Genomic DNA, 22,301 nt, shown 5'->3' with positions numbered 1-22,301 from the left:
TTTTTCTCTTCCCATAGGTTCTTCCTACTCCCCTTTAGTAGATCTCTCTCCTTCGCCCTCTTCACTCGCTCATCGGGCGAAGACCAGGGGTGGGGAGCGATCGGGCGACCTCGTCTAGAGTACCTCCTTCCGCTGCGTAGGGCAGTTCCCCTTGTAGTGAGAGGAGTCTCCCTCTACTAATCAGCTTTGCTTTTCTTTCAGGTTGACAGTGAGCATCGCAGACACAGCAGTAGTTGGCTGGATATATCAAAGGATATCTCGCATGAAGCAGTCCCGACATTCATTCAGTGTGATTTCGGGATCGACCACAATACCTGGTTAGATGACATATTTCCACGTCGGGATCGTTCTGACTTTGTTCCCGCCGATGTAGATCGATTGCTGTCATTGCTGGTCTTCATGTATGCTGTTGCAATGCCTCCGGCATATCTGTGGTCCATCTGCTCCTGCTGTTCCCTGTGTTATGCTCTTGTCAACTCGATGACAGTCTGTGGGCTGCTCTTCCTGTCTCCTAAGCCGCCCTGATCCTTCCTGTCGCTTCTGGTGACTTTCAAGTGACATTTCTGTCCGTTGCAGTAGCTCCTGCCTTCCGAACGCTAACGTAGCTCGTGCATCGGCTGTCCTGATCGTGCCCACTACTTCTCCTAGTGGTGATGCCCGGGGCCGCTTCCGTAGTGCTCCTGCCAGCTGCCCTGGAGGTTACGATGTCTGCCATCCTGTAGAAGATGTTGGCGTGAAGGGGAAGGTAGTCGCCTTGTGGAAGTGACATTCCTGGCCGTTGCAATAGCTCCTGCCCTCCAAACTTCTGCCGTAGCTCCTGCATCGGCTGTCCTGATCATGCCTGCCGCTTCTCTTGGCAGTCGTGCCCGGGGCCGCTTCGGTCGTGTTCCTGTCAGCTGCCCCAGGGGTTACGATGTCTGCCATCCTGTAGAACATGGCGGCATGAAGATGAAGGAAGTCGCCCTGTTGAGGTGATGTTCCTGGCCGTTGCAGTAGCTCCTGCCTTCCGAACCGCTGCCGTAGCTCCTGCATCGGCTGTCCTGATTATGCCTGCTGCTTCTCCTGGTGGTGGTGTCCTGGGTCGCATCCGTTGTGTTCCTGCCGGACTGCCCTGGAGGTTACAATATTTCGTGTCCACAATCCTGTAGAAGATGTCAGATTGGAGGTGAAGGAAGCCGCCCTTTGGAAGTAGCCGCCATCTTCATCTTATCTTCGATTTCGTCTTCTGCTGCATCTTTCCTTCCCCTCCTGAGGTCCAAGGTTGTCCCGAGAATCGGACAGACCTCCGTCAGCCGAAGGAGAGGAAGGCTGCTTCTTCCCCTTGATACCCTTGGACACCTAGGGACTGCCTCCTTCCGAGGAGGTAGTGGGTCTCTCACTGGCTCTTCCCAACCCTCAGGTTAGGAAACCAATTGGCATAGCCCTGGGTTTCGTGTTTCGGAAGCCGCGGGCGCGCAGACCTCGGTTTGCAATCCCGTTCCCAGTCCTAGAGGTTCCGCCTCTAAGACGGGGGCTGCTTTGGGTGCTCGTTCGCGAGGCGCTTCGAGTGCTCGAGATTCTATGGAATATCGAGTATCCCGATCTGGTCTGGAGAGATTTTCCTCGGCCCAGTTCGGCAGCAGTGCAAGAGAAAGGCCGAGGCACCCAGGTGTCTCAGCTCTTCCTGCCAACACTGCAAGTGCTCCCCCAGTGCTTACCAGTGCTTGGTCGGGTTCCCAGCCTGGTGTCTCGATCCTGTCGGTTCAAACATCAGAAGAAGCAGGGAAGAGATTCCCTTCAGGAGTCCTGAGGGACTTCTAAGGGAGTGACTCTCTTCCGGGAGACAAATTTCTCTCATTGGCTCTTCCCACCTTCGGGCAGGAACCGATTCACATTCTCCTGTGGGATCTTGCGTTTCGGGGGCTGCGAGAGCGCAGCCTCTCAAGGCCACGCCCTCGTTGCCAGTCTTGGAAGTCTGCATCTAAGACTGGTTCTGTGCTTGGCTCTTTCGATCTCTTAGCTTAGGAAACAAAGCAGCCGCTCCCGATTTTTGGGAGTCTCGTGGGTAGCTCAAATTCTATGAATCACGAGCGCTCTCCTGACGAGAGGCACAGGACGAGAGAAAGTGCCGAGACACCCAAGTGTCTGGTTGCCGGGACACCCAGGTGTCTGGGTGCCGAGACACCCGGGTGTCTGGGTGCCGAGACGCCAGGTGTCTCGAAACTGCTCGCCAACTGCTTCGGTTGCTCGGCCGGGCTCCATTCTTGTGTCTTGAACTTTAGGGTTCGAGCATGCAAGATAGCAGACACAGAATTCCCCTTTGAACCTTCTTCTCGAGGGGCCACAGCCTCGAAGGAATTTAGAGTTCGGGAAACTAGCAATTGTTCACAGCAGACGAGTCTGGCCTGCCCAATTACGATTGTTCCCGCGATCGGCTCGGCTCGGCTCGGCTCGGCCCCCGGTCGTGCTTACGAGACTGGCTCAGCTTGACTCAGCTTGCCAGACTGGCTCGGCTTGGTTCAGCTCGCCCTGCCTGCCTCCCAGTCCGCTGCATACCAACCAGCTGGATTGCGTTCGCGTGATCGGCTTGGCTCGGCTCGGCCCTACTCAGTTTTTTCTGATTCGGGTTCTCAGCTGTGTTCAAGTGAACTTTTTGCTCATCCCAGGAAAGCGCTTTGCCACGGCACAAGTGCTCTTCTTCCCCCAGGTGGCAGTAATCTCCTTCGGTTGATTATCGCTCACGGTCCGCCTCTCCTACCTGGCAGGACAGGTAGGGATACTCTTTCTCCTCACCTGTTCCCCCTCTCCTCTCGGTTGTTCCGAGAGGCGCGAGACGGACAGAGAGAACTCCGACAAAATTATCTTCGAAGTTTGGCTGCCTGGCGTGCTTTGGGTGTCGGTCCCCTGATTCTCTCGTAGTATAACCAGGTAGCCGAGGAGGGTTTCATGGGATCTGTCAAGGTCTCCCTCCAAGGGGAGAGGAACAGGAGTTTCATGCTTTGGAAACAGCGAGTGTGTTCCTCTCCAAGTTGCGATCGGCGCGAGGATCCCCGGGACAGGACCGCGGCTCCCCCAATGAATAACCTTTGTAAATGCAGCATTTTATAGAAACCATTTGTGTATATAATCATTAATAAGCTCTGTTTTTCAACTTGGTGATTAGGGTTAAATTGTATCGTAGATATTTTGTCCGTTTTACATGTAAACATTGTTCAGTCTGTTTTGGATTGTTACTGCTGTAATTTGTTTGTTAATTGTTGTTGAGTAGTTCTTGAAAAGATTGTTTATCCTGGTAGTTATCAGTGTTGGAATTACACTGTAACAGTTATAAGTTTCTGGAAATAGGATCAAGGTTTTTTGATGACTGACAGAATAGAAGAAGTCTTCAAAGTGTAAAGAACATTTCTTTAGAAATTCGTTTCGCTTGTATTGATATAGCTTAGAGTAACACAGATGTAAGTTTATTTCTTTACTGAAATTTGTATATATTCTATTTCATGTTTGTGGTGTTTTGTAGTTAAATCAAACTATTATCAATTCTTTGTTTATTATGGAATTTCTTTTAACAATTTTAGTAAGTTTGTATTTTGTTGTTTTCAGTTTCTTGAACCTCGTCGCCCTGCACTACTAGCAAAGTACTCATCATTGGTTCTCTGGTCTTGGAGTACTGACCAACTATAAGCTTTTTACAGTTATGGTCAACTTAAGTTGTAGTGCTTAGTGTTAAGTGATTTAAAGCTTTAAGTTGGTTTAAAGTGTCTTGTGATATCAACTTGAACTTTATATCAAATTTTTAATAAAGTGTGATGTGAGTAACAGTATCTGTGTCTTTTCTACATCTCATCCCTGTGGCTTTGAAGAAAACGGCAGCTACAATAGTTCAAGAAAATCTCGTGATCGAAAATGCAGGAATCTAGCTGGTTGCTGTGTCTATAGTCAGTGAAGATTGTCTCTGGAAGTGATACAAGAGCAAATGAAAACTTTGAAAAATGCCCAAACTGCTGCTCTGTCTGCCGTGACCAAAAGGAGAAATGAGATCTTTAGACTAATGGATAATTGTGATAATCTTCATCTGGTAAAGTCTGAAATGATTATTTTGTGCAAGTTACGTGATAAATATGATGAATGTTTTCAGCAATATGAGAAGCATTTAACAGATTCCAGTGAACGAAACACAGTAAATAGGAGGCATTCAGAAAATACAGTATCTATTGATCGTTTCATTACAGAAATGAATAACTGGGTCAAGGAAAGTGAACTACAATTGACTGCAGACCTGATGATAGAAAAAGTCTTTGTTCCTCATCCACTAGCAGGACCAAGTCCAGCAGAACTAGTGTAAGATCTGCTCGCCTCAAAGAGAAAGCTAGACTGGCAGAATTGATGGCTCAACATGCTATGAGAGAAAAAGCAAAAGTGATGGAAGAGCAAGAATTCAGACTTAAGCAGGAGAGGGAAGAGCAAGAATTTATACTTAGAAAAAAGAAAGAGCAATTGGAATTAGAAACAAAAATTGCAATGTCTCAAGCAAGAGAAAGAGTTTATGCTGAAGCTGACAATATCTCGGATATCGTATCGAAAGATACTCCTTCCCAGTTGAATCCAAATGTAGACCTGTTCCAACCACAACCTTCGGATATAACAGCAGATACTCCTCAGTTGAAAGCTTAACGTTCCCTGTAGTTCTAGCCAGTGTCGGTTCCCTGAGCCAAATCTTGATATGCAACTACAGTCCCACCAAGAGATGCTCCTGAAGACACAGCAACACATGACTGCAGCAATGTTGCTTCCAAGCATAGAAGTACCAAAATTTAAAGGTGATCCTATTGAGTTTGCCAATTTCATGATGGCATTTGATGCCAGAATTGCCCCAAATGCTTCGGGTGATGCTGACAAACTGTACTACTTGGATCAGCAACTTGAAGGGGAAGCCAAAGACTTGATAGGTGGATGCTTGTATATGAGTTCTTCAGAAGGATATACTACAGCTAGAATTTGCTCAGTCAAGAGTATGGCGATCCCTACAAGGTGTCGATGGCATATATTAAGAAACTTATTTCTTGGTCTGCACTGAAACACGAAGATCCTCAGGGCTTGTATACATTTGCTTTATTCCTTATTAAGTGCAGACATGCCATGACCAACTTGTCACACATGGAAGTACTAAATCATCTTCCTAACCTTCAAGCAGTTGTTAAAAACTTCCGACATTCCTTCAGAACAAGTGGTGTAGCCTGGCTGGACATTTGAGGGAAGAAAAAGGGAGGAGTTGATTTTGCAGATTTGGTTGAATTTGTTTATAAAAAGGCAAAGGCAGCAAACGACCCAGCATTCAGCAAGTTTGCTCTTCAAAATAATTATTCAAAGCCTGAAAAAACAACTCTGGTAGCTTCAAATTCAGATCTTGTCAACAAAAGAGCAAAAGCTCAAGCTTTGCTACCCAAGCAGAACTGAATCCAGAAAATAGAAAGACATCAATAGTGTCTGAGAAAGAGAAATCATGTCCAATGTGCAAGAAAATCATGATCTTGACGATTGCTGGAATTTTGCTAAGAAGACCTCTGAAGAAAAAAATAGATTTCCTTAAGGAGAGAAGGTTGTGTTTTGGATGCTTTGGTCTCAACCATACCTCTAAAGGATGTATGAAAAGGAAGCAATGTAAGACATGCTCTAAGAGGCATCCCACATCACTGCATATCGACGGATTCAAGCTACATAAAGAGAATGATAGCTCATCTAGCAAAGAAGCAAGTGAAATTATTGTTAGCACATGTACTACCAATCATGTTAGTGAAGTAAATACAATATTACAGGCTATTCTCCCAGTAAAAGTATATCAGAAAGGAAACAAAGTAGTTTTGGACACTTATGCCTTTTTTGATAATGGCAGCACTGGTTGTTTCATCACAGAGAGTTTACGAGAGCAGATAGGTGCATCTGGAACAGAGACATGTTTAAAGCTCCAAACCATGCATGGCGTAAACATTGTGAATACTTTTGGCGGTTAATAATTTGTGTGTTACAGATATGGAAGGAAACAACACTATTGATCTGCCAAAAACCTTTACTCGTCAAGATATCCCAGTGAGTCATCATCAGATACCAAAACCAAAATTGCTCAAAAAGGTAGCCGGTCTGAGGAATATTGCTGATTTAATTCCTGATTATAGAGCAGATCTGGAGATTGGTTTGTTGATTGGCAGTAATTGCCCTAAAGCACTGCAACCATTAGAGGTGCTTCCAGCCAAGGGTCAAGATTCCTTTGCAGTTCTTTACCACCATGGATGGACTGTTAGTGGCCCTCTACATTTTAAATACTCTTCAGAGAAGAACAGTATTTCATGTCACCATGTCTTTCTTCAGGAAGTTGAAAGGGTAAAGGAGTGTTTTCATCCTGCAGCTGTGGTCCATATGTTTGAAAGAGACTTTAGTGAGAAAGATGTTGGTAGAGTTCCTGATGAGAAGGGTCTGTCACAAGAAGATCAACAGTTCCTCAAAGAAGTGGCAGAAAACATTCAGTTTACCAATGAACACTACCAGCTTCCCCTACCATTTAGAACCAATAAAGTTAACTTGGTAAACAATAGAGAACAGGCAGTGAAACGAGCACAATGGCAAAGAAGAAAAATGAAACTAAATCCAAAGTACCATGAAGATTATGTGGAATTTGTTGAGAAATTGGTGTCTGAAGGATATGCTTATAAGGTTCCGGAGGATCAGTCGTATGATGAACAGCCTGCATGGTATCTACCTCATCACGGTGTCTACCATCCAAAAAAGCCAAATAAGATTAGAGTAGTCTTTGACTGTAGTGCTAAATACCAGGGTAGTTCCCTTAATGACAAGTTGATGCAAGGTCCTGATATGACTAATTCCCTGATTGGAGTGCTCATCAGATTTCGTCTAGAAAGGGTGGCCTTGATGGGTGACATAGAATCTATGTTTTACCAAGTTCAGGTACCAAAGGTTCAACATAAATACCTAAGATTCTTATGGTGGCCTGGTGGTGAACTTGAAAGCGAACTTACAGAGTATCGAATGGGTGTTCACATCTTTGGAGCAGTATCATCACCTAGCATCGCTAATTATGCTTTGAGGGCAGCAGCTGACCATGCAAGAGATAAGTATGGTCCAGATGTAGAACGCACCATTAAGACTAATTTTTATGTGGATGACTATTTAAAGTCTGTACCTTCAGAAGAGCAGGCATTAAGACTTGTGAAAGACGTTACAGCAGCATTGAAGGAAAGAGGTTTTCGGCTGACAAAGTTTGTGAGTAACAGCAAGCTGGTGTTGAAATCAATCCCACAAGAGGACCGTTCAAAAGATCTTCAAACATGTGATCTTGACTATGATGAACTTCATGTAGAAAGAGCTCTTGGTCTTCAGTGGAATATTGAAAATGACTACTTTACTTTCTCCGCAAGCTTGGACCCAAAACCACTTACAAGGAGAGGTATTTTGTCAACAGTATGTTCCTCTATGATCCTCTTGGTTTTGTGGCTCTTTTTCTTTTGCCAGCTAAGAGAATTCTTCGTGAAGTTTGTCAGGATAGCAGCTTGGGATGGGATGATGTTATTCCTGAAAATACCTGAAGCCCTGGAGAAGGTGGCTTGATGATTTACCAATCCTGGGTAACTTAAAGATTCCAAGATGTGTCAAACCAAAGGAATTTGGTACAGTGACTTCCACACAGCTGCACATGTTTTCAGATGCTAGTAATGAAGGCTATGGTGCTGCAGCATACATAAGACTTTCCGATAACAGTGGGAGGATTTCTACTGCTCTACTGATGGGAAAGTCTAGAGTGTGTCCTGTAAAGGCAACAACCATACCCCGACTGGAATTGACTGCTGCAGTGGTGTCCATAAATCTCGCACAACACATTTTGAAAGAGCTGCAGATTACGGTGGACCAGACATTCTATCACACAGATTCTACAACAGTTCTTCACTATATTTTTAGTGATAGAAAGAGGTTTCCTATATTTGTTGCAAATAGAGTGAAAGTAATTAAGGATTTCTCTGAAAATACACAGTGGAGATATGTTCAGAGTAAAGAGAATCCTGCTGATATTGCATCAAGAGGTTTCACAAGTCAGCAAATGCTGAACAGTAACATTTGGTTTGATGGCCCATATTTTCTTAGAGGACCAGAGGAGCTGTGGAAAATTGATATGCCCCAAGGTGTAGTTGAATTGGAAGGATCTACAAGTTTTGCAGTGCATCCAGAAGATGAGGAGGGAAATGCTGTTGATAAGTTTCTTAAGTATTATTCTTCATGGCATCGATTGAGGATGGCTGTTGCTGTGTATCACCGTCTTTTTCATACTGAAATCTAAGAGACAAGCTAGACTTAATGGTTCAATTACAGCAGAAGAATTAGATGCTGCTGGAAAAGCAGTCATCAGATATATCCAGAAGAAAACTTTTAGTAAGGAAGTGACACTCTTACAAAAGAGCGAAGGGTCAAGGGGCCGAGGACTTTGTAGTAGCAGTAGCATTTATAAACTAGATCCCTTCATTGATCCTAAAGACAGGCTTCTTCGCGTTAATGGACGGCTCTCCAAAGCAGAAATTTCAGCTGGCGAGAAACATCCAATGATATTACCTAGAAAGAGTCATATTACCACTTTGATTATTCGTTACACACATGAAAAATTAGCTCATGCTGACGCAACCATGTGATGGCAAAACTTAGAGAACTTTACTGGATTATCCGTACCAATGCAAGTGTCCGCCAGGTTCTACAAAGATGTGTCATTTGCAGAAAAATGAGAAACCCTGTTCTAAACCAGAAGATGGCTGATTTACCATTGGAAAGAGTAATTCCAGCTGCTCCATTCACACACACAGGTGTTGACTTCTTTGGGCCACAGGAAGTCAAAGAAGGAAGGCAAATCAGGAAGAGGTACGGTGTATTATTTACTTGCTTGTCTACAAGAGCAATTCATATAGAGACAGCCAATTCCTTAGACACATCGTCCTTCATAAATGCTTTAAGAAGGTTTGTTGCTAGAAGAGGAAATGTAAAGAAGATTTGGTGTGACAATGGGACAAACTTTCATGGAGCTGAGAAGGAGTTGAGGAAGTCACTGCAAGAGATGAATGATGATCAGGTCAGAGCTTTCCTCTCAAAAGAAAGCATCAGCTGGACCTTCAATCCCCCTACAGCTAGTCATATGGGAGGTGTGTGGGAACGTCAGATTAGAACTGTGAGAAAGGTCTTGACTCCTCTCTTCAAAGAACATGCTGGACGACTGGATGATGAGAGTTACCGCACTCTTCTCACAGAAGTTGAGGCTATAGTGAATGACCGTCCTTTGACCACAGTCAGTGACAGCCCAGATGACTTACAACCACTCAGTCCAGCACAGCTTCTCACACAGAAATCAAGTGTTGTGATGCCACCACCTGGTGTTTTTCAGAAAGGAGATATGTATCTGAGACAGAGGTGGCGATATGTTCAATTCTTGGCTAACTTATTCTGGACTAGATGGCGAAGAGAATATTTATCAACATTACAAGAGAGACAGAAGTGGAACAAGGAAAAGCGGCACCTTCAAGTTGGTGATATTGTCCTTGTAAAAGATGATAATCAGTTAAGGAGTAACTGGATGATGGGTCGTGTTATCAGCACTGGAAAGGACAGAACCGGTTTTGTACGAAGTGTAGTTTTAAAGACACAAACATCAGAGCTCCATCGACCCATTCAAAAGCTTGTTCTTCTCCTTGCAGTAGAGGAACAATGATTATAATAGTTATTTTTATTAGGATCAAAGGATTTGAGAGTATATTACATTTATTATAGATGTTATTTATATCACCTGCATTTATAGATATGATTGATTTTGATAAACAAATAATTTGTTTATAGGGCCGAGAATGTAAATGCAGCATTTTATAGAAACCATTTGTGTATATAATCATTAATAAGCTCTGTTTTTCAACTTGGTGATTAGGGTTAAATTGTATCGTAGATATTTTGTCCGTTTTACATGTAAACATTGTTCCGTCTGTTTTGGATTGTTACTGCTGTAATTTGTTTGTTAATTGTTGTTGAGTAGTTCTTGAAAAGATTGTTTATCCTGGTAGTTATCAGTGTTGGAATTACACTGTAACAGTTATAAGTTTCTGGAAATAGGATCAAGGTTTTTTGATGACTGACAGAATAGAAGAAGTCTTCAAAGTGTAAAGAACATTTCTTTAGAAATTCGTTTCGCTTGTATTGGATATAGCTTAGAGTAACACAGATGTAAGTTTATTTCTTTACTGAAATTTGTATATATTCTATTTCATGTTTGTGGTGTTTTGTAGTTAAATCAAACTATTATTATCAATTCTTTGTTTATTATGGAATTTCTTTTAACAATTTTAGTAAGTTTGTATTTTGTTGTTTTCAGTTTCTTGAACCTCGTCGCCCTGCACTACTAGCAAAGTACTCATCATTGGTTCTCTGGTCTTGAGTACTGACCAACTATAAGCTTTTACAGTTATGGTCAACTTAAGTTGTAGTGTTTAGTGTTAAGTGATTTAAAGCTTTAAGTTGGTTTAAAGTGTCTTGTGATATCAACTTGAACTTTATATCAAATTTTTAATAAAGTGTGATGTGAGTAACAGTATCTGTGTCTTTTCTACATCTCATCCCTGTGGCTTTGAAGAAAACGGCAGCTACAACCTTCATTACTCGCAACCCTTGCAGTTCCCAAGGGACCGAGAGTGTTGGGGACCGCCGCGGTCCTGGCTTCCAAGAGCATTCTCGACCTGATGAATTCTTTTCTTCGAAGGAGTTAATTCAGGTTGAGACACCAAGCTTCCACCCTTGCCTCGACGACAGAATATGAATTCTTCTTACCTCAGAGGGTCTTGCCGACTGCAGTTTTTTGGGCAATTCTGGTGCTAAGAAGAAGGACTTTGTCCCAATTCCGATCTCCGGTTTTGTAAGTCCCGAGTTGGCTCGACCCTTAGGTTCTGCCTTTCTCTTTCAGAGATTTGCCAGATACCTCAGTAATCAAGGTTCGTACCAGGGCACCAACTTGTCCTTTGGACAATGGACAAGAACTTTGGATCCTAGTCATCTCAACTCGACCTTGAGTTCAAGCCAACCCCCCTCAACTCCATACCTGAGAAGTCCTAGGCTTCAGAAGAAGATTGCAACTGCTGATGCCTGGATGAAATGATACTTATCGAGTCTCTGGAACTGGCAGCGACATTGCCGAGACCTGGGAATGGATTCCTTCAGAAGTATCTATTTCTCTTAGGCCTTGGCAATTCTTTCCATCGAACTTCCATCCCACCTCCTCTCCCGTGCTCCCGATTCGGGAAATGCCAGCCCGGCTAGAGCTAATTGGCTCCGTACCCTGTCATCTTGCAGAAGCTTCCCCATGGCGGAGAATGGAAGTCTGCTTCCATTCCTCTGTCTTTCTTTCCTCTTCGATGTATGAGGAAAGAGTTAGGCTAATGCTTGATTGAAGGAACCTTCGAATATGCTTGCATATTCCCCTCACATCTTGTGTCTACTTATGGATTCACAGATAGAGGAATAGGTGCACACTGGTAGACTTTGTCTTGAAGTTGTGTGACCGAGACGATTAGTACCTTCTCATCACCGTCCTGGGCTCAGGGCAGCCTTTTGGCCGTCCGAGAATTCAGGATGGGTTTTGCGGCACTCACTGGTTTTGTTGAACAACAAAACCACAGTAGTGGCATTTGTTGACAAACAAGAGGCAATAATTTTTTCCTCCTGTTTCATTTCGACATTTGCAGGTACTCGAGTGTTGTTCTATTGCACACTCGACAGCTCAATTAACCAAATGCATTCCTGGTGGGGATGTATTGGTAGGCAAGCCTGGCCTCGGGTTTGAGTGATCGAGACGGAACATGCTGCTCACTCTTTTCTTCACGAAGATTCATGCTGAGACTGCTCGACTGAGAAATCCCTACCGTCCTTCTGTTGCCTCCCTGCACACAAGTTGGTAGTTTTTTCCCGCTCCTTCATACCAGACCAGTGGCCGCTTTGGGAAAAACTCGATATCGATGTTTTTTCCCCTCCATATTTGTCCGTTTCGCTAGGGGTTCACAAACATTGCTCACCCCGAGCTACAGACAAATACTTGAAGACTTCACCTTCATCCGACCTGATTGCCGAGGCATCGAGAATTCCACCTGACCCAACCTCCTGTAGCAGCTACACAAGAAGCGGTTCTTGAGGCAGTACATCCCTGTGTGTTCAGGACTGGTAGACTTTCCAGCTTTCCTTGCAAGCACAGGCTTTCTCGCCGAGCGGCAACGGATATAGCTGGATATCCCTTGAAGTCTTCTGCAACACTGTCCCAGGGACTGGATCCGTCTTCGCTGGTGGTGTCGTTGTCGGAACTTCTTCTCGGGTCAGAGTCACTCGTCAAGTCTGGACTTCCTCGTCTTCTCTGCCGAGGGTTGCTTCTCTCCCTTTCATTTGTGAAGAACATAGGCCCATACGACCTAGTTTTCTATCTGAAGTAGCCTTCGTCTCCTCAGTCGAGAGTTAGCTACAGATGAGAAGCTTCTTCAGTCATGCTGTCCCAGGGAACTGTTCCCTGGGTGGCATGTGACTCTCGTTTAGGGTTCCTGTCTGTGCTCTGCACGCGCCCTACGAGAGTCGTCGGATAGAGATATGCCCTCTTAGGACCATCTCTCATCTTACCCTGGCCTTGGCGTAGAAGATGGGAGAACAGGGATGGGGATCATACCTCGACTCCTTCTCGGATGTCGTAGGTGGCCTACGAATCCAATGGCATCTACTGTCGGGTTCGAGTCCTTCTTGTTTCCCTCCTCCTTGGACTTTGTGTTGATGATCCAGATCATTCGTTACTTTGTCCTATTAGGGAGCTGTGGTACTTTCCGAAAGGCTCGACATTCCTAACCTGGATGTCGTCAACGTTTTTGCTAGTACTGTCTCTCCCAAGGAAGAAGTGTCAAAGGGCACACCCTCCTGACTTCGTGAAGCGATCAAAGGAGGTACTTGGCAGCTGACAATGATGATACTGGTACCTTCCACCCGAGAGCTCACGAAGTCGATGGCTTGGTCCATCCCTTGCATTCCGGAAGTTTCTGTCTTCCTTCGGTCTTGCCCACAGGCCCATGGAACCCCTTTTTCCTTGGCTCTGTGGTGGCTGCTCAACAAGTTGTGTTGTTTTACCCGGCTCCTCCAAGAGGATGAGTAGCATCTCGCCTAAGGTGTTGGTTCTGGAAATGAGAAGGATTCCGAGAGTGACTGGCCTCTCTTCCTCCTCCTTCCCCGTCTTCCAACTTCTCTTCCTTAGGGATGAGAATAGGACTCGAACCAATAGCTGCTGGAACTGGCACTGATGCGGTAAGACTACACATCGAGCACCCGTTCTATTTTTCTTATAGAATCATAGAAGCAATTCGGCTCCTTCCTCTAGCAAGGGGAGGAAGGAGAGACTGGCAATAAGGGAACCCTATCTCGGCTTTTCCTTACTGCCTCTGACTCTACATCCTTCCAGCCTATTTCGTAGGAGTTACGTTTCCTCACTGATGCGAAAAGGTCCAGTATCTGACATTTGATCTTGCAGTTCCTACACTCCAATCAATATGTCGGAGGCACGGTACTCCTCCTCACTCTTTCGACCAGGAGGAGTAACCCAGGTGTGCAGAACTCCAGTCAGTTCAGGAGACTCACTCAGATTCCTCCCTCCAACCAGTGAGTCTTCCTAATGTAAAGGACCGATGGTTTGTATATCGTGTTGGAACAAATCACAATTTTTGAAAGTAAATTGTATTTTTCCTAACTATACAAACCTAAGGTCCTTTACATTACATACTATGCCCACCTCATGCCACCCCTCAATCTGAACCAGGACTGAAAGGCAAACTGGAATGTTTACATGCGGGCAGGCGGGTATTCCCGCCTACCTGGCGGTAGTTACTGCCTAACCACCTTGCTCAAGAGTTTAACGGCCGTTTCCAGCCTACGCCTGAAAGGAATTCCTAATGTAAAGGACCTTAGGTTTGTATAGTTAGGAAAAATACAATTTGCTTTCAAAAATTGTGATATTCAAGCTGCCGTGCAAGTGAACTAATAGCTATGTAATTACTTGGTAAGTATATAAAAAACTTTATTTTATTAAAAAATTTCATTTTTATGTAAGGTTTTCTAATAATCTTTTACTTTCTTGTATTTCAGAGTTTCTTTCTGCCCTCGAACAAGAAGTTGTCAGTTTGTTGCATCAAGGTTTTGGAAATGAATGGGGTCCAGCAATGAATTTAGGTGCAAGTTCCTGTGAGGTGTTAAATAAGTTCATAAAATAGGAAATATAACATTCTTGATATCAGATTTGTGTATTGGTGAAAGGAGAAATTGGAGGAAATAAAATAAATAAAAAAAGTGATAGAAGCAGTGATTAACAATAGAAGAAAGTGAAAAATGTTGGTGTTTACATAAATAAACAAATAACATCAAAGGACCAAAGGCTAAAATAAGCATATTGGAATATCCTTTGATTAGCAAGACTGAAGATCCAGTAGTGATGTCTCTCGTCAAACACGAAAATATAGGTTTAGCGGGCAGTGATGCCCCAGCCAGCTGTACATCTCTATCTTTGGATCCATTGATGGAAATCAAGATGGAAATGAAGATGGAAGTGGAGGTGTGTTATGAGTCTGATGGCAGTGTGAAACATGGTTCTGAGAATTTTATACCAGCGATCGGAGATGAAGATGATTTGCCACCCATCAGAAAGGAAGGCGATAAGGAGAAGCCCTTTGTGTGCCAGGAATGTGGGAAAGCCTTTTCCACAAAGACCCACCTGGAACAACATTTCCAGAGCCATACTGGGAAGAGGGCAGACTCCTGTGGCGAGTGTGGAAAGGCTTTCTCCCAGAAGTCCAGCCTCAGAGAACACATCAAGACCCACAATGGAGAGACGGCACACACCTGTGACGACTGTGGGAAGTCATTCTCCAGGAAGGCAAATCTTGAAAGAAACATGGCGATCCACACGGGGGAGAGGTCCTTCGTGTGCAGTGACTGTGGGAAGTCATTCTCCAGCAAGTCATATCTCAATATACACATAAGGAACCACATGGGGGAGAGGCCATTCACGTGCAAGGACTGTGGGAAGTCATTCTCCTGTAAATCGCATCTCAATGCCCACATGGTGATCCACACAGGGGAGAGGCCCTTCGTGTGCAATGACTGTGGGAAGTCATTCTGCAAGAAATCAAATCTCAAAACCCACATGGTGGTCCACACAGGGGAGAGGCCCTTCGTGTGCAAGGACTGTGGGAAGTCATTCTCCCAGAAATCAAGTCTCAAGAGCCACATGGCAATCCACACGGGGGAGAGGCCCTTTGTGTGCAAGGACTGTGGGAAGTCGTTCTCCCAGAAATCAAGTCTCAATGCCCACATGGCAATCCACACGGGGGAGAGGCCCTTCGTGTGCAAAGACTGTGGGAAGTCATTCTCCAGTAAGTCATATCTTAACTTACATATGAGGAACCACACGGGGGAGAGGTCCTTCGTGTGCAATGACTGTGGGAAGTCATTCTCCCAGAAATCAATTCTCAAGACCCACATGGCAATCCACACGGGGGAGAGGCCCTTCGTGTGCAAGGACTGTGGGAATTCATTCTCCCAGAAATCGCATCTCAATGCCCACATGGCAATCCACACGGGGGAGAGGTCCTTCGTGTGCAAGGACTGTGGGAAGTCATTCTCCCAGAAATCAAGTCTCAAGAGCCACATGGCAATCCACACGGGGGAGAGGCCCTTCGTGTGCAATGACTGTGGGAAGTCATTCTCCCAGAAATCACATCTCAATGCCCACATGGCAATCCACACGGGGGAGAGGCCTTTCGTGTGCAAGGACTGTGGGAAGTCATTCTCCCAGAAATACCATCTCAATGCCCACATGGCAATCCACACTGGGGAGAGGCCCTTCGTGTGCAAGGACTGCAGGAAGTCGTTCTCCCAGAAATCAAGTCTCAAGAGCCACATGGCGATCCACACGGGGGAGAGGTCCTTCATGTGCAATGATTGTGGGAAGTCATTCTCCAGCAAGTCATATCTTAACATACACATGAGGAACCACACGGGAGTGAGGTCCTTCGTATGCAATGACTGTGGGAAGTCATTCTCCCAGAAATCAAGTCTCAATGCCCACATGGCAATCCACACTGGGGAGAGGCCTTTCGTGTGCAAGGACTGTGGGAAGTCGTTCTCCCAGAAATGCCATCTCAGTGCCCACATGGTGATCCACACGGGGGAGAGGCCCTTTGTGTGCAATGACTGTGGGAAGTCATTCTGCAAGAAATCAAATCTCAAGAGTCACATGGCGATCCACACGGGGGAGAGGCCCTTTGTGTGCAAGGACTGTGGGAAGTCATTCTCCCAAAAATGGCGTCTCAGTGCCCACATGGTGATCCACACGGGGGAGAGGCCCTTCGTGTGCAATGACTGTGGGAAGTCATTCTGCAAGAAATCAAATCTCAATGCCCACATGGCGATCCACACGGGAGAGAGGCCCTTCTTGTGCAAGGACTGTGGGAAGTCATTCTCCCAGAAATCGCATCTCAATGCCCACATGGCGATCCACATGGGGGAGAGGCCCTTCATGTGCAAGGACTGTGGGAAGTCGTTCTCCCAGAAATCAAGTCTCAAAAGCCACATGAGGATCCATCTTGAGGGAAGCCATTTGCTCACAAAGTGTGGGAAAACGTTTTTCAGGAGGAAGAGCCTGAAACGACATTTCTTGACTCACACTGGTGAGAAGCCCTTCAGATGCATTGACTGGGAGTTTGTTCTTACAGAAGTCACATCTGAAGGTCCACATTATTTGCATTACTGTACCGAAAGCATTCAGAGATTTGCTTGAAAAATAATTATTCAAAGTGATGTAGCTTCTTATATTTAATTCTAATTTGTTCCTCATTCTTTACATAGGATTTCTAATATTTAATTCTAATATTTCATTAATTCAATTCGTTTTTCAGCTGTGGAGCGGAGTGTCCTTACTGGGCAGCAAGGGAAGCCTTCAGACGAAGAAGTTATGTAGGAACTTCATGAGTATCTACACTTATGAGGAATACATCGGCCTCGTCATGGAGAGCGGACAGGTATTTTGGGTATGCATATGGATTCGTTGAGGGTTAAAACGATAATGACTCCTCCGCCCGCGGTAAAGTATGTTCTTCTCTCGGGCCTCTGTTCTTTTGTTCCTCTTGGTTTCCCTTATACAACTGCATGTACTTTATGTATCTAAACTTCCATTCAACCAAAGAATGTCAGTGATTGGGAGAGATTTTGCTTCAAAATGGAAGACCATTCCACACGATATATCTAAATTAATTTGCCATTTTCCCAAGGGCCTGGTGGTCAGGGGCACTTAGGAGAGGAGGAAGGAGTTCCTACTTAAACAGGACAGACAACCTTCTGTTAACAAACCTGGTCCTTTCACTTTCTGTCCTTCTGTCAGAATTCCCTCCTGGGCCCAAAACTGCTAAGAAAGTGACCCCCCGCAACATATTTGAATAGTTTGTGGAGAACCAGTTATTGATTATCTGAGAAATTGGCAACTCCTCTCACACCTGCTTTGCTTAGAGAGAGAGATTCTTTTTTAAATCTGGCCATTAATTTTTACCAGCGTAGAGATTCACCTCCATTTCCAGGGGCGTACGAACAATAGACTCTGCCTTCCTAGGTACTGACAGAATTAGGCTTTGAAATATCCTTATAAATATTGTAATTTACTTAAATTCATTCATACTTTGGTACAAATTTTATGAATATACACCTAATATTAAATTCTTAGTTAAATCATTAATATATTGTAATAATTTATAAGGCAAATAATAATAGAAAAAGAAGTTTTTCTCAGACATTTAGGAGAGGAGACTGGCAGTGCCATCAATATTTGCCAACACTATAGATAGATAGATAGATGGTGTTACCAAAGTTTTTGAAGTTTTGAAAATGTAAACCTGCAGTTTCAATGGTCAATATATATTATGTTTTTGGCTTCTTATAAGTTTCCCTTCCATTATTGTATTCCTTGATTACTCTATATTGTAATTTTGTAAGAAAGATTTTAATATTGTAGTTTCAATGGAAATTATTCGTTAGATAAGGAAAGGATTTATTTGTAAGTATGTATTCTGTATAGTTTGTCAAATTATGGTTTAACTTTATGGTATTGGTTCAAATATTTTTCAAAACTGGGACAGTATCATCTAAGTTTCCTAAATTCTGGTCACCTTTTGGTATTGGTTCAAATAATTTTGGATATTAAGACATTATCTAAGAGACCTATAACTTAACCCTTAAATGCCGAGCCTCTATTTACAAAAGTGTCCGCCGTATGCCGACGGGGTTTGAGGGTTAGCGCCGAAGCGGAAAGAAAGTTTTTTTTTTTAAATCACAGCACACTTAGTTTTTAAGATTAAGAGTTCATTTTGGGCTCCTTTTTTTCTCATTGCCTGAAGTTTAATATGCAACCATCAGAAATAAAAAAAAAATATCATTATCATATATAAATATTGGAATATATGACAGCGCAAAAAAATTTGTTCCGACACAATATACAAACCCTCGGTCCTTTACATTAGGGATTACTTTCAGGCGTAGGCTGGAAACAGCCGTTGAACTTCAAACAAGGTGGTTAGGCAGTTAACTACTGTCCGGGAGGCGGGAGTACCGCCTGCCCAGATGTAAACATTCCAATTTGCTTTCGGCCGTCGTAGCACTCGGGCGTTGTTCTTCGTCGCTCTCTGCCTGACAGCTATACTTCTTTTTGGTGGGAAATTCTTTCTTTGCTTTCATTATCATGGAGAAATCAGCTAAACCCTCCTATCCCCAGCGTGTGTCATATAAGGGGGTAAGAAATGTAATTCATTTAGATCTCGAGTCGACGTGGACCCACACGCCCTCTGTACATCTTGCAGGGGAGGTGTGTGTTCACGCCGACGATCCCTGTAGTGAGTGTTGTTCGTGGTCCTCCGAGCAATGGGGCAAGTTCGAAGGAGGAGACGTTACCGTCGTAGAACCTACCAAGGAGTCGTCCGAGGGAAATACGCCCCGACGACTCCATTGGTGGCGAATGTGTCGGGCTCGTTTCTCCCTCCCGGCGAACTTCCCCTGCTTGCTCCCTCTCCCTCGGGTGAGGACTCCCCCTCCCCTTCCTCTTACGTTTCATCGTTTGTGGAAGGGCACGGGGGAGAGTTGGACCGTGACATCCTCTCTGAAGTCTCTTCCCATTCCGGAGGGGAGTTTTTTCCTCCGGAGCGAGTAGAGGCTTTGTGTACTGACCCGACTTTTGCTTCAGGTCCCGGACTGGATAGCCAGACACCGATTCCAAGCTCATCCTGGCTACACCTGGGCCTACCTGGCTCGTCACTGGAGGGATTGGCTCCCCTGCCCCCCGCTCCAGTCATGACCCACTCAGCAACGACAGTCACCACTACATCCGTCACCATTTCGAGGTTTGCCCAGATGCCGGTGTCGGTTGCATCGCATCTGGACACCCAAGTGTCGGTGTCACCTGCGGTGCAGCACGCTGTTCCGCTGCCTCCCGGCTTCCTGGCTCCATTCACGCGTGCTGGCCCCGCCTACATGGTGATGTCATCATACCCTTATGTGACTGTCGCTACCCCTGTTGCTGACCCTGGCCTGTCTTCGAATGCTGTTCCTCGTCTGACTTTCCAGCCCAGCCCTTCGTCTGCTTCCGTCCCCATTCCATCGACCCTGGCGCGGCCCGACTTGAATCTACACGCGGGAGGGGTGGCGCCTGCATTCCCGGCCCCGCCCACTTTTGTTCCTGGCCGACACGCGGCTCTCTCTACCCAGGCAAATGCTGGCCCGAGCTCCGTGGTCTCTGCCCGGGATGTGCCTTCTGCTGCAGCCCCTCCTGCTGTTCCTGAGTCTGCGGCCTCGCTTTCCTGACTTGGGAACTTGACGGCATTCCTGAAGCAGATGGTGAAGAAGAAGAAGAAGAAGAGGTCTAGGAAGGTGTCTTCGTCGTCTTCGTCTGCTGCTTCTTCCGCTTCTCCTTCCGAGGCTTCGCAGCCGAAGAAGAAGAAGTCTGCCTCTTCCCCCCCAAGAAATCTCGCACCGAGACTTCTAAGGGTCTGCCTCCTTCCACAGGGAAGGCAGTGGGATCTTTTGTCGGCTCTTCCCGATCCTCGGATCAGGGAACCGCTGCCCCGGCCTCCGGGCCAGGGGCACTGGGAGCCAAGGGCGTGCAGACCAAGGTCAGCACTTCCCCCGCTGTGCCTAAGAAACTTTCTGCATCTAAGGCCAGCGAGTCCGCGTCAGACACTCATTAGCGAGTTGCTCCGAGTACCCGGGTCCCCAAGGAGACCCGGGTACCCCAGTCTGATACGGGAGAAACTTCTTCTCGCTATACAGACCAGGGCGTGGGACGAGAGAAAGAGCCGGGGCATGCAGGTGCTCCATCTCTTCCTGCTGGCACTCCTTCAGGTACCAAGTCAGGTTCCCAGGATAGTGTTTCAGCCCAGCGGGGCTGAACGCAAGGAGTGGTAGGGAAGAAGTCCCCTTCTCAGTCTTCCCGAGAGGCTCCTGCCTCGAAGAAGACTGGGGCGCGTCCAGAGGACAGCGCAAGCTCGCGCCAGTCAGCCGCGCGTTCGACTCCTCCCAGTCCCTGGCCACGTCCGTGCGGCCAGCCTGGCTCGGGGGAGGTGAGTGAGCGGCTCAGCTCTCGCGAGCCACTCCGCTCTCCTCGGGAGATCGCTTCGCCTGGGCTGAAGCAGTCTCCTCGACCCGGGGGCTCATCATCACCGTGGGTTGGTGACCGCTCTCGGCCCACTGCCTCTGCTGGTTCTGCCAGTAAAGCCAGTGGGAGCGCCCGATCTTCCTCGCCTGTCCCCTCCGCCCCTTCGGTTTCTTCCTGGGGGCGCGAGTCGGAGAGGAGGAGCTCTGGGGAGTGTTCTCCTCAGAGTTCTACTGTGGGGGTATGCACCTGGCTCGGTTCTTGGCTCGACCAGGTCCTATGCCCGCGTAGTTCAGGAAGATCCACGGGGGTCTGCCGAGGTTCTCCCTCCTGCGGGGAGAGTAGTTCAGGAGGACCACACTCTGGAAGGACTCGAGGGTCCTCTGCCCCAGGATGCGGACACCCCTGAAAGAGGCCTTTTGCGGAGGTTATCACACAGATTTGTCAGCACAATGACCTCGGGGAAGGGACCACGGCCTCGTCTGTGGATCGTCCGTCGCGCCTCAAATCCTTCTGGGGACCCAAGAAGGAACCCAAGGCTTCGGTGGGGCTGCCGTGGTCCACGCTTGCCGAGGGGGTACTTGACCAGGTGAACAGTCTTGTGTCTGGGCAAGACAGTTCGCTTCGTTCGAGCTGCTCGGACAAGCTTCTTCCTCCTCCTCTGCCTCGTCAGAAGCGTTTCTACGCTCCAGTGGAAGGGGCGTTGCTGACCAAAGAGGTTGACCCGGACCTGACTTGTTTGGATCCGGGTCTGTCGTTGCAGCAATTGACTGCAGAGAGCATATCTTTCTCTCAGCAAGAAGCTGCAACCCTGGAAGCCACCGCCATGGCGGCCTTCCAAGCAGTCTCCTGGCTTGATCTGTGGTCATTCACAGTATCGAAGGTAGCTGCTTCCTCAGCCGCTATTGTACCTGGGGAGGACTCCGCCTTTGGGAGACTGTGCCAGTCTGGGGGTAGGGCTATTTCCTACCTCGCCCACCAGACTGCAAACCTGTGGGTGAACCTTGTGCTAAAGCGGAGGGATGTCGTTCTCTCTCGCTTTGCCAGGTCTGTAGGTCCAGAGTCAGCTATCGCCCTTCGGAATGGACCGTTGCTGGGTTCCTCCTCTCTCTTCTCTAGAGAGTTGGTGGACGCCGCGGTGGACAAGCGCCGTGCCGATGACAGCGACTGGCTTGTTCACCAGGCAGTAGCCAAGACCTCCAGGTCTTCGCTACCCCACTGCGGCCAGGTCTTTGGGCCAGGCTGGCACTTCCTTGACCCCTAAGAAGTCCCAGTCTTCGAAGGGGTCCCAAGGAAACACCCAGCCTTCTTCTGCCCCCGAGAAGGGGGCGGGTCCCTCCTGCCCTTTTCAGCCCACTTTCCAAGCCGGTAAAGGGGGCAAGGGTAAGAAGAAGAAGGGGAAACGCTAGGGGCGGTGTTCCCCCCCAAAAGCTGCCAAAGATGGGGGGGTGCCTGTCGAGCCATTGGGCAACTTGGCAGCGACACGGAGCCGAGACCTGGATAGTGGCTGTCCCTCGGGAGGGATATCTACTACCCTTCAAGTCTCGGCCTCCCCTCACCTACTCTCCGGTCCATCTCCAAACATATCTTCCAGGTTCGT

The 22,301-nt window shown here is 46.5% G+C and overlaps 5 protein-coding genes across 5 annotated transcripts; all 5 read left to right on the top strand.

Annotated features, from left to right (window-relative positions):
• Positions 1–4,723: 4,723 nt before the first annotated feature.
• LOC136832000 (uncharacterized) lies at positions 4,724–5,987 on the top strand. The gene is made up of 2 exons (XM_067092484.1): positions 4,724–5,007; positions 5,381–5,987. Exons 1-2 carry the CDS (start codon positions 4,724–4,726, stop codon positions 5,985–5,987), a joined length of 891 nt encoding a protein of 296 aa, XP_066948585.1.
• A 19-nt stretch (positions 5,988–6,006) lies between these two features.
• LOC136831999 (uncharacterized) lies at positions 6,007–7,596 on the top strand. The gene has a single exon (XM_067092483.1). It carries the CDS (start codon positions 6,007–6,009, stop codon positions 7,594–7,596), a length of 1,590 nt encoding a protein of 529 aa, XP_066948584.1.
• Positions 7,597–7,681: 85 nt separating this feature from the next.
• On the top strand, positions 7,682–8,320 carry LOC136831998 (uncharacterized). Its single transcript, XM_067092481.1, has one exon. It carries the CDS (start codon positions 7,682–7,684, stop codon positions 8,318–8,320), a length of 639 nt encoding a protein of 212 aa, XP_066948582.1.
• Positions 8,321–8,665: 345 nt separating this feature from the next.
• Positions 8,666–9,730, top strand: LOC136831997 (uncharacterized). The gene has a single exon (XM_067092480.1). It carries the CDS (start codon positions 8,666–8,668, stop codon positions 9,728–9,730), a length of 1,065 nt encoding a protein of 354 aa, XP_066948581.1.
• Positions 9,731–14,087: 4,357 nt separating this feature from the next.
• LOC136832018 (zinc finger protein 585A-like) lies at positions 14,088–17,093 on the top strand. The gene is made up of 2 exons (XM_067092504.1): positions 14,088–16,742; positions 16,971–17,093. Exons 1-2 carry the CDS (start codon positions 14,507–14,509, stop codon positions 17,030–17,032), a joined length of 2,298 nt encoding a protein of 765 aa, XP_066948605.1. The 5' UTR covers positions 14,088–14,506; the 3' UTR covers positions 17,033–17,093.
• The last annotated feature ends 5,208 nt before the right edge of the window (positions 17,094–22,301 follow it).

This window comes from Macrobrachium rosenbergii, chromosome 49, assembly GCF_040412425.1.
Source record: "Macrobrachium rosenbergii isolate ZJJX-2024 chromosome 49, ASM4041242v1, whole genome shotgun sequence".
NCBI classification, from domain to species: domain Eukaryota; kingdom Metazoa; phylum Arthropoda; class Malacostraca; order Decapoda; family Palaemonidae; genus Macrobrachium; species Macrobrachium rosenbergii.
The sequence above is the reverse complement of the archived record's forward strand: the minus strand, read 5'-3'. Positions and strand labels throughout refer to the sequence as shown.